The 14289-nt window shown below is 43.4% G+C and overlaps 1 protein-coding gene and 1 pseudogene across 1 annotated transcript; one reads left to right on the forward strand and one right to left on the reverse strand.

The window, feature by feature from the left end:
* Positions 1-122: 122 nt before the first annotated feature.
* Positions 123-13255, forward strand: PHF7 (PHD finger protein 7). Its single transcript, XM_088831695.1, has 10 exons — positions 123-818; positions 2814-2866; positions 3251-3342; positions 9491-9592; positions 9964-10088; positions 10541-10700; positions 11222-11328; positions 11787-11903; positions 12322-12446; positions 12688-13255. Exons 1-10 carry the CDS (start codon positions 796-798, stop codon positions 12912-12914), a joined length of 1131 nt encoding a protein of 376 aa, XP_088687821.1. The 5' UTR covers positions 123-795; the 3' UTR covers positions 12915-13255.
* LOC148773995 (translation machinery-associated protein 7B pseudogene) lies at positions 4706-5182 on the reverse strand (annotated as a pseudogene).
* Positions 13256-14289: the final 1034 nt, after the last annotated feature.

Consider the following 14289-nt stretch of genomic DNA (forward strand, 5'->3'; position numbering starts at 1 on the left):
GCCCCGCCTCCGGGCTCCTCTTCCGCAATTTGGACTCCAGACGCCGGCGCGCTCGCGCGAGGGGGCGGGGCAAGAGGAAGGGGAGGGGCTAGAGCCCAGGCGGAGCGAGAAGGGGCGGGGCGGGCGCGCGACCGTTAGCGGTATGGGTGCGCCACAACGGTCACCGTCGCGGTGGTCCCCGCGGCCTCAGTCTCCCTGGGTCGCAGTCCGCGTGACTCGGCCCCCGTTGCACGCTCACCCCCTTCGCCGGCGCAGTCACCGCGCGGGGCGGCGGCCCGTGAGGTAGCTACCACGGCTTGTGACAACGAATAAAGCTCCGGGACAGCGGCGAGAGCTGGACGGGCGGCCCCAGCCGGGAGCGGCGGCCCGGTGCTACCGTGAGGAGCGACCGGCGGAGGCGACCTCCGGCCCGGCCCCGCACCAACCGCCCTGCAGGCGCGACATGAGCCTGGTCTGGCATCCGCGGGATGCTCCTTGAACCCCATCTCCGGCTGTTACCTCCCGGGGACGGTTGTGGCCACACCTACAGTATTTTCCAATAAATCATTGTTTATTCTTGCAGCGGCGGCGCCGAACACGCTTCTTTAGTTTTAATTTTTTCAACAAGTTTTATCCTGCGAAACAACTTGATAACCGGTTCAAGGGAGCATCCGCTCGGTTAGGAAACCTCGAACTGAGCAGCTTGTGGAAACCAGCGTTTGCAACGGCCTCCTCACATGCTTTGAAGACCGTTGCGTCTTCCTGTAACTACCAGTGTGCACAGAATCTTAACTCAAGGAACGTCTTGGTCCAGCGATGCAAACAACTGAAGTTTTAAGGTTTTATTTCTATTGCTAGTTGATCTGGATTCCCTCAAGAACTTGGAACTGTTCTGTAGCCTGCTAACATGGATCCCCTAGTGCATGCCTTTTTCTCTCATCCTGTCCAAGTGCTTTTGTTAAATCAGCCACCAAATGTCATTATCAATGCAGGTGCAACTCATGGGTTAGAAGAGATGGAGCCTTAGATTTCTGAACAGCTGGTTGCCTGAGTAGTTACTTCATACAGTCCCTAAAGATGTTTATGCTCTCCAGCTGTATGCTCTGAGGACATGGGTGCTGGAGTGTGTGTCCCTGGACTGACCTAATTCACTCAACACTCCTAAGAAATCCTCTCCTTTCCCCTGACTTGACACTGTGCTTCCTTCATAGGAGTGGATTTTATTTCTTTTGTCCCCCTTCCCATTCAGGGATTTCCCCCCTAACCAATGAAAACTGAATTTGTAGTCAGCTGACATTAGTCAGGGAAGGATTGGTAGGGTGTCTTCTCCACTTTGGGGCCTTTTAATCTTGGCTCAGATCTAGAGGAAGGTCAAGAACAGGCCAGACCTCAGTGACCATCTGAGCCTGGTTAAAAGAAGTGATAGGAGCCAAGGGTTGGTTTGTCAGGGTTATATCTTGTCTCTCATTAGAGGGAGTTCTCGCTTTAGGTAGCCAGAATCCCACAGGCTCCTTTTCCTAGGAAAGAGCTACCTAACCTAGCTTTTCCTGGGTAGAATTAAGGAGCTTATACTTGGGGGCAAAAGGAGGTGTTAGGAGTACTACCTTGTATATTTAGTAGACTTAAAACGAAGAACCAGTTAGCCAGTTCAAATAGTATCTCCAAGTTCTCACACTGTTGTGGTATGTCAGTAATTCTGATCCTACGCAGGTGCCTCTCTGTGACCTGTCTGTACCTGTCTCCTCTCCTTGAATATAGGGATAAAATGGTACCTATTACCAGAGTGTTTTTCAAGTTAAATGTAAAATGCCAAGAACAGTTCTGGAAACAGTTTAATAATTATTGGCTATTACTGGCATTGATACTGGCATTGGGCCCCTTTTTTTCTGTTATATGGATGGGGAGGTAAAGTGCACTGTTGCTTTGACCTCATGGAACTTAATGTAGATTTAATAGCTGACTTGTTTATATTTATAGCTGGAAGAGCCTGTATTGTCCTCATTATAGTATAGAAGAGTTCAAGATAGGAGAGAGAGAGGCAGCAGCGAATGAAGACTATAAAAGAAAAGAAGGAGGAACATCAAAGATTGAGGTGGAGTAGGCAACTTAACAGAGTTCGGGAGACATTGCCCAGTGGCCTGTAGTATATGCTTTACTTTCTCTCTCCTTTGTGTGGTCTTGGAGACTGGGGTTGGTTAGTGTGGGAGCACACACCAGTGGTCCCCTGGAAGCTGCCCAGTAAGCTATCTTCCCAGGGATGTCCCTACTGACAAAATCCTGGCTCTGGAGCCCTGCTGCCCAGGTTCATATCCTGGCTCTTACACTTGCTAACTAGGTGACCTGGGACAAGTTACTTCTTTAGGCCTCAGTTCCTCATCTAGAAAATATACAATAATAGCACTCACTCTTTAGAGTATTCTGTTGATTGAGCTAATATATGTAAAGAGCCAGGAATATTGCCTAGCAATAAGAAATTCTTAATCGACTTTAGTGTCATTTTATTAGGCTTCATGAACACAGTACCACCTGAGATTCAGGGTAGGTGACAGCAGAAACAGTAAAAGAGTAAAAGGGGGTTTGTTCTTGCATTCATTCAGTCAACACAGGCAATAGAGACACTCGAACATAAAGATGACTGTGATCTCACATAATTCAAATAATTCAGTGGGTATGGTGTGTGCTTTCAAAAAATATGAAGAAGAAAACTAATGTCTTAGCCATTAGCTATTTTGGTCCTTCATCAGGTCCGTGGTTTAACATTTTGAGGGAAATCGTATAAAATGTGTCAATAGAATCCTCAAAGACTATTTGTACTTCTTCCATTTCTTGTGTAGAAAATCTGCCAAGACAAAGAGGGTAACCCAGAGGAAGCCTTCTTCAGGGCCTGGTAAGAAAGACAAGTGGTTCTGTTCAGCTGCTGCCTCCCAGCCTCAGCAAAGGCCACCTGTAGAGGGCAGCAAACTTCTCACTGTCCATTCCTTCCCAGAATGGCTCAGATCCTGAAGAACTCAGGGTCGGTAATTTTTAACTGTCACGTCCAAAGGGCAAGGAACAAGTTAAGTAAAGCCACTTGAGACAAAAGTATATGAAGTGAGCAGTTGCAGCCAACTCCTTCAGATGTGGCTAAAATAATGTAAAAGCCTAACTGATACCCAATACCACTTCAGCCCAACCTCTTCCTTGTTAGAATGATCCTCTTCCCAGTACTCTACTCCTCCTTATACTTAGATGGTTATGTTCCCAAAATGAATTCCTAACATCCTTTTTGCAGTTTGCCGGCTATGCCTTCAAGAACCCGGGGATCCTGAAAAATTAGGGGAATTTCTTCAGAAGGACAATCTCAGTGTGCATTATTTCTGTCTTGTAAGTATAAGGCCCCCTTTGCTTTGAATGTCCTATGACTTTTTAATATAGTCTGTGCTCTGTTTTTGCACCCAGTCTCAGATGCATTGCCCTGTTGGCTTGTTTTTCTTAATGGCTGTTTTCTTTTAAAATCTTATTTTTAAAAAGTAATATGTGTGCCTGATATAAAATCCTAACATTATAAAGAATGTACAAAATAAAGTCTCTTCCCATTAACAGTGTTCTCAGTCCTTCTCCCTCTCCCCAGAAGCAAACGGTTCTTACAGTTATTTTTTTCCTGCTATTCTTTTTCTTAAGTATAGTTTGCATGCTATGAAATGCACTCATTTTAAGTATGTAGTTTGATGATAAGCTCATATATCATGATACACTCATGTATCATGGGGATAAAATGTATGTCTGCATGTAAACACTACCCTAATCAAAATAAATATTTCCATCATGCCAGAAAGTTCCCTCCTACCCTTTCCAGTCAGTTCTCTCAAAGATAATCACTGTTTTGATCAATAGACTACTTTTTTCTATTCTCATAATTCATATAAATGAAACCATACAATTTGTACCCTTTTGTGTCTTGCTACTTTCATTCAACACAATGTTTTGAAAATTGACCCTTGTTGCATGGTTTGTTAGCTTGTGCCTTTTTATAGTGTAGTAGTCTTCTGTTGTTTGAATATATTATAATTTGCTTTTTTATCCACCTGCTGATGAACACTTGAATGTTTCCATTTTGGGGGTTTTTATGAATAAAGCTGTTGTGAAAATTCTTGTACAAATTTTTTTGTGAAAACATGCTTTCACTTCTCTGGGACAAATGTCTAGGAGTGGAATTACTAACTATATGTTTAACTTTGTGTGAAGTTGCCAAATCACTTTCCAAGGTGGTTGTACTAGTTTATACTCTCACTAGCAATTTATGAGATTTCTATTTGTCCAATATTCTTGTCCAAAATCTATGTTGTTAATCTTTTTAATTTTAGCATTCTAGTAGGTGTGTTTTGGTATCTCATTGTGGTTTTAATTTACATTTTTCTGGTGACCTAAAATGTTGAGTTTCTTTTTGTGTGCTTATTGGCCATTTACATATTTTCTTCTGTGAAGTGTCTGTACAAATATTTTGTCCATTTAAAAAGTCTAGTTGTCTGGAGACTTCCCTGGAAGTCCATTGCAGGGAGCTTGGGTTCAATCCCTGGTCAGGGAACTAGGATCACATATGCCGCACAGGGAGGCAAAAAAAATTTGTTTTGTCTTATTGAGTTATAAGAGCTCTTTATACATTCTGGCTACAAATCCTTTTTCTGATATGTGTATTCTCCCAGTCTGTGGTTTGCCTTTATTATTTTTTTCAAGTTAGTTGGTTTAATTACAGGTGGTACAGAATTCTGGATAGAACAAAGACTTAAGAACACATTTTGACAGGATTTTGGGCTGGGTTTATGTGAATCTCATAGCTAAGGTAGAAATGACTGAGGAGAATTAAAGTCAAGATAAGTCACTATATATATTTTTTTTCCTTTTTTTGCAAAATTTATTCTTAAATTTACAATAGGTTCCAAGATAACATTGCATTCTAGGTATAGATGGCAACAGATGTTATGGCAGGTAATCCAGATGTTTAAACACCTGGGATGGAATTAAGGCTCATCATTGCCTCAGGCACAGAAACAACTTTTTGCCAGGTTTCTTAATTCTGCATGTGGTTAGGGGACCTTTCTTCCCGACCTTTGCTTTTAGCTTCTCAAGTTTTTTCTGTTTTTCCTCTGTTTCTGTTGAATGCCTTATCCTTGGCTTGCTTCTTGGGCTTCAGGGGCTGCTTCTGGCCACCTCTGAGGCCTGACATCACACATGCCACCCCTTCCCCCTGCTTTAATGATATCTTTTGAAGAACAAAAGTTTTTAATTTTGATGAAGTCTAGTTTATCAGTTTTCCCTTTTATTGTTAGTGCTTGTTTGTGTGTCCCAGGAAATCTTTCTCTAACCATTAAATTGCCTCAGTGTCTTTATCAAAATCTGTTGACCATGTGTCCATGGATCTGCATGATCTGTTTTCTGTCATTGATCTGTGTGTCAATCCTTACCAATACCACACTGTTTTGAGCATCTTTAAAGCATCTTGAACATTTCATGCAAAGATGGGCTCGATAAAGGACAGAAATGGTATGGACCTAACAGAAGCAGAAGATATTAAGAAGAGGTGGCAAGAATACACAGAAGAACTGTACAAAAAACATCTTCATGACCCAGATAATCACGATGGTGTGATCGCTCACCTAGAGCCAGACATCCTGGAATGTGAAGTCAAGTGGGCCTTAGAAAGCATCACTACGAACAAAGCTAGTGGAGGTGATGGAAATCCAGTTGAGCTATTTCAAATCCTGAAAGATGATGCTGTGAAAGTGCTTCACTCAATATGCCAGCAAATTTGGAAAACTCAGCAGTGGCCACAGAACTGGAAAAGGTCAGTTTTCATTCCAATCCCAAAGAAAGGCAATGCCAAAGGATGCTCAAACTACCGCACAATTGCACTCATTTCACACACTATTGAAGTCATGCTCAAAATTCTCCAAGCCAGGCTTCAGCAATACATGAAATGTGAACTTCCAGATGTTCAAGCTGGTTTTAGAAAAGGCAGAGGCCCCAGAGATCAAATTGCCAACATCCACTGGATCATGGAAAAAGCAAGAGAGTTCCAGAAAAACAACAATTTCTGCTTTATTGACTATGCCAAAGCCTTTGACTGTGTGGATCACAATAAACTGGAACATTCTGAAAGAGATGGGAATACCAGACCGCCTGACCTGCCTTTTGAGAAACCTATATGCAGGTCAGGAAACAACAGTTAGAACTGGACATGGAACAACAGACTGGTTCCAAATAGGAAAAGGAGTATGTCAAGGCTGTATATTGTCACCCTGCTTATTTAACTTATATGCAGAGTACATCATGAGGAACGCTGGGCTGGAAGAAGCACAAGCTGGAATCAAGATTGCCAAGAGAAATATCGATAACCTCAGATATGCAGATGACACCACCCTTATGGCAGAAAGTGAAGAGGAACTAAAAAGCCTCTTGATGAAAGTAAAAGAGGAGAATGAAAAAGTTGGCTTAAAGCTCAACATTCAGAAAACTAAGATCATGACATCTGGTCCCATCACTTCATGGGAAATAGATGGGGAAACAGTGGAAACAGATTTATTTTTTTGGGCTCCAGAATCACTGCAGATAGTGATTGCAGCCATGAAATTAAAAGACGCTTACTCCTTGGAAGGAAAGTTATGACCAACCTAGATAGCATATTCAAAAGCAGAGACATTAGTTTTCCAACAAAGGTCCTTCTAGTCAAGGCTATGCTTTTTCCAGTGGTCATGTATGGATGTGAAAGTTGGACTGTGAAGAAAGCTGAGCGCCGACGAATTGATGCTTTTGAATTGTGGTGTTGGAGAAGACTCTTGAGAGTCCCTTGGACTGCAAGGAGATCCAACCAGTCCATCCTAAAGGATATCAGTCCTGAACATTCATTGGAAGGATTGATGTTGAAGCTGAAACTCCAGTACTTTGGCCACTTCATGCAAAGAGTTGACTCAGTTAGAAAATACCCTGATGCTGGGAGGGATTGGGGGCAGGAGGAGAAGGGGACAACAGAGGATGAGATGACTGGATGGCATCACCGACTCGATGGACATGAGTTTGGGTAAACTCCGGAAGTTGGTGATGTACAGGGAGGCCTGGTGTGCTGCGATTCATGGGGTCGCAAAGAGTCAGATACAACTGAGCAACTGAACTGAACTGAAAGCATCTTGAAATTAAGTATTGTAAATTCTGTAGTCTTTTTCCAAGATTGCTTTGGCAATCAGTGTCAGGTGCTTTCCTTTTCCATATACATTTTATATTTAGCTTGTCAACTTTTCTTGTTTAAAAAAAGGCTTGTCATGTTAGTGACTGGTATTGCATTGAATTTATAGATCAATTTGGGAAAAATTGACAAGCAATATTGAATCTTCCTGTCCATTGACATGATATATTTCCCCATTAATTTGGGTCTTTTAAAATTTACCTCAGCAACGTTTTTTTAGTGAAGAAGTCTTGCACATATTTTGTTAAATGTATTTCTACATAGTTTGTGATTTTTTTGCTCTTATATAATGGTATTTTAAAACTTAATTTTCAAGGTTGCTGGTGTATAGAAATGCAATTTATTTTTATTCTTTGATTTTATATCTGCAATCTTGTTAAATTCACTTATTCAGTAGATTTTATCTTTTTAATTTTTTGTAAATGCCTTTAGGATTTCCTGTGTATACAATTATGGGTACATAAAAGCAGCTCTACTTCTTTCTTTCCAATCTTTATGTCTTTTAATTCTTCTTCCTTTATTGTAATAGCTGGGACCTTCAGTCCAGTGTTGAATAGAAGTTATTTGAGTGACTATCTTTTCTTGTTCTTAACTTTAGAGGACAGCATCCAATTTTTCATCGTTAAACTATGATGTTAGCTGTAGGTTTTTCACCAGATTGGAGAAGTTCCCTTTTATTTCTAGTTTGTGGAGGGTATTATGAATACGTGCTGAATTTTGTCCAATGTTTTTTCTGTATCTCTTGAGATGATCATGGTTTTTATCATTTATTTTGTTAATGTGGTTTGTTATGTTGATTGAATACTTTAATGTTAAACTAATCTTGCATTTCTGGTTCAACCTCTGCCTGGTCATGGTATATAATCCTTTTTGTATGGTGCTGGATTCAGTATTTTGTTTCATTTTTGTATCTATGCTCATGAGAAAGATTGGTCTGTGATTTTTCATTCTTGTAAGTCCTATCTTGTTTTGGCGTCAGGTCTTGTTTAATTTCAGTGCATTTTTACACATATACATTTTCAATATAAAAATAAACATACACAGTGCTTTGTATTTTTTAACCTCATATATTTACAGAGATATTTCCATTTAGAATATACTGATCTAGTTTTTTTTTTAATAGCTAATTGGTATCCCATGGTACAGGTGTGCCAAAAAGTATTAAACTCCTATTAAAGGACATTTAGATTGTTTTTAATCTTTCACTACTGGATTTTCTATGTATAGAAATTATACAGTTCATTGTAGAAAATATTAATAACACTTAAAAATATAGATAGAAATCACTCATATAGTTCTAAAGCCTTGAGTGAGTATAAGATATGTTTTAGGCCTAATTGGGCTATGATTCAAGTATCCTCAAGTCATCCAACCTTGCAGGCTCACTTTTGCTATATTGTTAAAATAACCTCAGTCCCATGTAATTACTGTAAAGTCTAATACCCTTCTTAATATTTTTGGAAGCTTCTTGGGGTGGGGCTCAGGTGTGAAATTCTTCCAAGTATGCACATGTTCACTGTTAACAGTTCACCTTCTTTTTGTTTGAGTTCCCGTTCTAGACTGTGTTTTGGGGGCTTTTCAGAAACAAAAGGTCCTTTAAAGTAGGTTTTCAAAGAAAAGTTTGATTCCTCTCCTTTCCCTATAAGGCAGAATGACTACAGTCAGGTGACTTTAAAGCCCTGTTTCCTTTTCTGTAAAGAATACACTCTGAGAAGAGTATTGATTCTGTACCAAGGGTCAGTGCAGCAAGAGAGGGAGAGTGTGAGTTCTGTGGGCCCGGATGTGAATGCCACTCGGCTCCCTCCTTGCTGAGTGACCCCAGCGAGGTCACTTAATGCATTGTACCTCAGTGTCCTCTAAGATGGGGATCGCAGTGGCATCCATACGACAGGGCTGTGAGCAGAAAATGAGTCAGTGCGTTAGGAGTGTTTCTCCAAAGTGCCCAGCACACAAAAGTAGTCCTCAATAAATGAAAGACAGCATAGCACAAAGGTGGATAAAAGCCCAGGTTCTGGAGTTCCGTTGTCTTGATGCAGTTAGATGATCTCTCTAGACTGTAAAATGGGGATGATGATAGTACCTACCTCTTAAGGTTGTTGCAAGGATTAAATAAGTTAATATTTGAAAAGCACTTAAGAGTCCCCAACGCCTGTGCTATGTAAACCTTTGTTAAATAAATGACCCTGTGAATGCATGTGTATCCCACCAAGCTCTGTTTCTTGGCTCTCTTACCCTGTCATCCTCCTCACCCCACTGGTCATCGGTGTTGACAGCCTGGTTCTGCTGCCCTTCTAGATCCTATCTAGCAAGCTGCCTCAGAGGGGCCAATCCAACAGAGGTTTCCACGGATTCTTACCTGAAGACGTCAGAAAGGAGGTGGCCCGGGCCTCCAGGAAGGTTAGAATCCCCTGAAATGGGGGCTTGGGGTAGGCCTCTTCTACTGCTCCTCTCATCCCTGTGTCTGTTCTTTTCAAAGTTAAAGGACTCTTGAATTTCCCACTGGTCTTTCTCTTAAGCTCCATCCTTGTCTAGGGTATAGTGTCCTAAGTGAGGAGAGGGAACGACATTGTGAGAAAGCCAAAAAGAATGCAGTGCTGCCTGAAGCTCAGCTTTGGCATGCTTTAGAGCTTCTGGGTCCACCGAGGAAGAGGAATGGCTGCTGTTTCAAAGAATTTTCGTTCCACAGAATGCTGTGCTACAGAGTGTTTTTCTGTCTGTCTGTCTGTCTGTCTGGGGGCCCTGAGTACTGCCTGGGATCTCATTTGCAGATCTGCTTTGTGTGCAAGAGAAAGGGAGCTGCCATCAACTGCCAGAAGGACCAGTGTGTCAGAAACTTCCATCTTCCTTGTGGCCTTGAAAGGGGTTGCCTTTCACAATTTTTTGGAGAGTACAAGTGAGTGATGAAGGGGGAAAGTTGAGCTGCCCTTTTGTAATTTGTTATTTAGCATCTGATGAAATCAGAGTCTGGTTCTCACGGGTCTATTTTGATTCACCAGAAAATCTGTCCCTCCATTTGATAATGAGAAACAGTGTCTTGACTTGGCGATTTCACAGATTTACTTCTTGCTTCCCATCCCCTCCTTAAATTACAAACAGCTGGGGTTCTTAGACAGCTGCTCAGAACTAAGTGGGGCTTTCAGGAACAGGAAGCTGTGGAGCTTTGCTCAGTGGGAAAGCAGCTGTGAGAAGGCATGTGGCTGTTCTTCACCCTGCTCCTCCTCCTGCCCATGAGCTTGGAGGTTCACTGGACATGGGCCAGAGTGGTTGATTGCTATTCCTCTTCCGGGCAGCTGGAAAACTGCATCATTTACAAACAAAAAACGAAGCCTGTTTACTCTGCCACAGATCATTTTGTGGGGAACATCGCCCTACACAGAACATCCGACGCAGGAACGTGGGGGAGGAAAGCTGTATCTTGTGTTGTGAAGACTTATCCCAAATAAGTGTTGAAAACATCCAGAGCCCATGCTGTAGCCAAACTATCTACCACCGGAAGTGCATACAGGTGGGGCTCTCTCTGCACTGGGGACCATCCACAATGGCCCAGCTCTGAGCATCCTGGGAATGCTCAGGCAATCTCAGTGTCTGTGCGTTGTGCTGGAGGTCTGTATGCAGAACTGGTTCCAGAGGAAACTTAGCTGGGTCTCTGGTCATCCTTGACCTGTAGTACCTCATTCATTATTTAGACTGAACAAAATCCTTAGGATGACTGGAGCAAATGAACTACTCCTAGAATGAGTCAAGTAGCTTCACAATCAGCCGTGGTTCCTGAGATTGAAGGAAAGGGAAACGTGTATCCACGGTACTTGACCCCAGCCAGGTCGACCGCTGCCAGACCCCATGGCTGAAGAAGACACCTGAGGCACTCCTGGGTACTCTCTTGAGCTTTTGGTCCCTGGTCTGACCCCTGGGTTTGCAGCCCTCGCCCCAACCTCTCTTAGCAGTGAGATGAGGTTAAGGGTGGAAAGAATGTGATCAAAGAGAGTGTTTTTATAAGCACAAAGTTTTTCCATGTTTATCTTACAGAAATATGCCTACACATCAGCAAAGCATTTCTTCAAATGTCCACAGTGCAACAATCGAGAAGAGTTTCCTCGAGAAATGCTAAGAATGGGAATTCATATCCCAGACAGGTAGTGGAAACTTGACCATAGGAATTGAGCCAGGGAGTGGGTTGCCTAGGTTTCTAGAGAGGAGATGAGTGTCAGGATAGTTCCGAGAATGAGGAAGTAGCAGAAGCATAGATACACAGTGAAGAGGGAAGGGTGGTGGGAGAGCTTTTCGATTATAAAAAGGAATGGAGGGGGGAGGAACATAGGGGTGGTACGCATATTTCCCAAAAAAGGTGTTTTTGGGGACAGAATTCATTGAGTTCTTGAATTCCGGTGTGGAACTAAGCCCCTGTGGTCCACTCATCTGCTTCAACCCTCTCCCACTGCCAGACCACTTGTCCCGCCTTCTTGAAAGCATTTGGACAGCCTGTTGAACTCTTGCTGTACTAGCTTGAGTTCTTGCTAGTTCTTCCTAGGTGAACAAAGGTTTTACCCACCGGTTGTACGTGCCTTACTCACTGTTTCTTTTCCCACTGCAGAGATGCTGCCTGGGAACTCGAGCCAGGGGCTTTCTCAGAGTTGTATCAGCGCTATCAGCATTGTGATGCCCCCATCTGTCTGTATGAGCGAGGCAGAGACTGCTCTGAGGAAGAAGGGTAGGGAAAAGTTCCTGGCCAGGAAGATCTCTCGTCAGGGCAGTCTTAGGCCTTGGCAAGGTTTTCAGGCACAAGAAATTTACCTTTGCCTGCAGATCTCAGGGCCAACACAGCTGCCAAGTCTCATCCTTGAGCAGCTCAGGACTCACTCATGCACAAGTGAACAGGTCTCTCTGCTGGGTCTGCTCTCCTTGTGCCCCATGGAGAGACACTCAGGGCCACTTCCTTCCCAGTCTACCTTGTGTGTGGCTGTGCCTGACCACAGGCCCCGGGATCAGCACTCAGCCACCCCTCCGTCTTGAGTAAAACGTGTAGTGAAAGATTCCTAGGAAGACCTCAGCAAGTGCCTGAACTGCAGCGAACATCCCGAGAGTGGTTCCGAGTGTTCCATTTGTCCCACAACCCTCCCTTTCTGTAGGAAGTGGCACCTCATTCTGTGCACTACATGTGGATCCCATGGAACTCATAGGAACTGCTCCTCTCTCAGAGCCAACTGTAAGAAATGGGAGTGCGAGGAGTGTGCGCCTGCTGCCAAAGTCATAGGTGGGACTGGAGGGATGATCTGGTCATGGTGAGGGTGGTCTGGGACTCGTGATGGCGGTGGAGGTGGGAGCTCAGGGGTACTGACAGTGCCTGGTAAAGGAGGAGGGGGTGCTATCAGCTGGGGACTTTCACTTGGTACTTTAATTTGGGAAGAAGAATGGCTAGGGAGGGGCATAAAGACCTGTGCCTGGGAGGGAAACAGAGGGTCGAGTTGGCCTCTCCCAACTTTCTTTCACCACAGAGTACACACTTGAAAACTCAGGTGACATCCCCTGTTGCAGCAGCACCTTCCTCTCCAGGGGCCATTTCTACAGAGACACCGGGCTGGAAGAGAATCCGGGCCCTTCTTGGACCAATTGGCCAGGATCTTCCTTATTAGAAAACGCAGAGTCCTCTGGTCCCAGGAGGAGACACTCCTGGGTATCCAAGGGTGTCACAATCTCTAAGAGTTGCAAAAAATCCGAGTAACATTTTCTGAGTAGTTTCTGCCAAGCACATTTGGGTACAGAGCTGTGCTCCTCCATCAGGTTTAGAGGCGGGAGCATTTTGGGATTGGGAGACAAGGAAAGGGGCCAGCAGGGAATCTCTTAACCAAGGAACGAGAAGTCCTAGGGGAACGCTAGTTCAGAGCAGTCCTGACACTAATCACGGAACAAGTTTGCAGTTTTGAGAGCACCTCTGCTCTTCCTGTCTGATCCCCAGAGGGCCTTTTATACTCTTTTTTTTCTTCCACCAAGATTCTTCCACCTTGATCTAGTTCTCGTATATTTCTTTCTTCACGCACGTCTGTTATTATGCAAATAAATGTTTTCTCTCCATTGGTGTCTCCTTATCCATTCACTCTGGAATTTATCTAGCATACTAAGGGATCTACAAAATTCAGTAAATTAAATGGAGAGCTTTCAACTTAGACCTGTTGCTTTGGAGGGAAGTATTTTGCAGGTAAATGGACTTTACGGGGACAGAGATATCATCATTGTGCAAATAAACACACAAGATCTCATCAGGAAGGGGAACAGCAAAGGAGTCCACCCTAGACTGAGAATAGGCCACCACTGCAAAGCTTGGGGCCCTGGACTCAGACAGGCCAGGGACAGCCATGCCCATGTGGGGCAGAAGGGGCTCCCTTCACTCCAGGCGGCTTGGTCATCAGCATACCTCCCAGCAAGAGAGAAGACACAGCTCCACTCAAACCCTCCTACCTGGTGGCTTGAGTATTTCCAGCTCAGGTAAGGGGATCATGCTAGACATTAGGCAAGGCAGCTAGGATAGAAATTTGGCAGGTCTTGAGAGAAACAGAACATTTGTTTGTTTTTAATGCTTTTGTGGGTTTTGATTTAGTGGGGGAAACTCTGGACCATTGCCAGATATTGAGTTGGCAGGGTTTCACCAAGGTGAAACTTTTTTTGAACCAAGGTGAACTTGGTTCAAATGTTGCTGACCCCTGAAGACTTACACCTGAATGTGTACAGTGATTTGGATTTGACCAGACTCACTTGGAATCCCAAGGAGGCAGTTGGGGACAAAGTAAATACTTTTAAAAAGTCAAAGCATACTAAAAAGACTATAGTGAAAATTACTTTCTGGATTCATCCTTCCCTACCCCCAGTCCTATTCCCTAAAGACAACTACTTTCCACTTTTTTAGCTATTTCTTAATATATTAATCCTAAGACATTTTTTACTTCCTATATGTTCCGTAAAGACCTAGCACCTTTAAAACCTTCCCATTTTCATTCCCTCCGTCTTTTATAATTACATCACAATTTCTGTTAAATTAACCGTCAGTGTTTACATTGCTGCTGCTGCTAAGTCACTTCAGTCGTGTCTGACTCTGTGTGACC

Source organism: Moschus berezovskii, chromosome 24 (genome assembly GCF_049115385.1).
Source record: "Moschus berezovskii isolate FMDL1 chromosome 24, NW_MosBer_1.0, whole genome shotgun sequence".
Lineage (NCBI taxonomy): Eukaryota > Metazoa > Chordata > Mammalia > Artiodactyla > Moschidae > Moschus > Moschus berezovskii.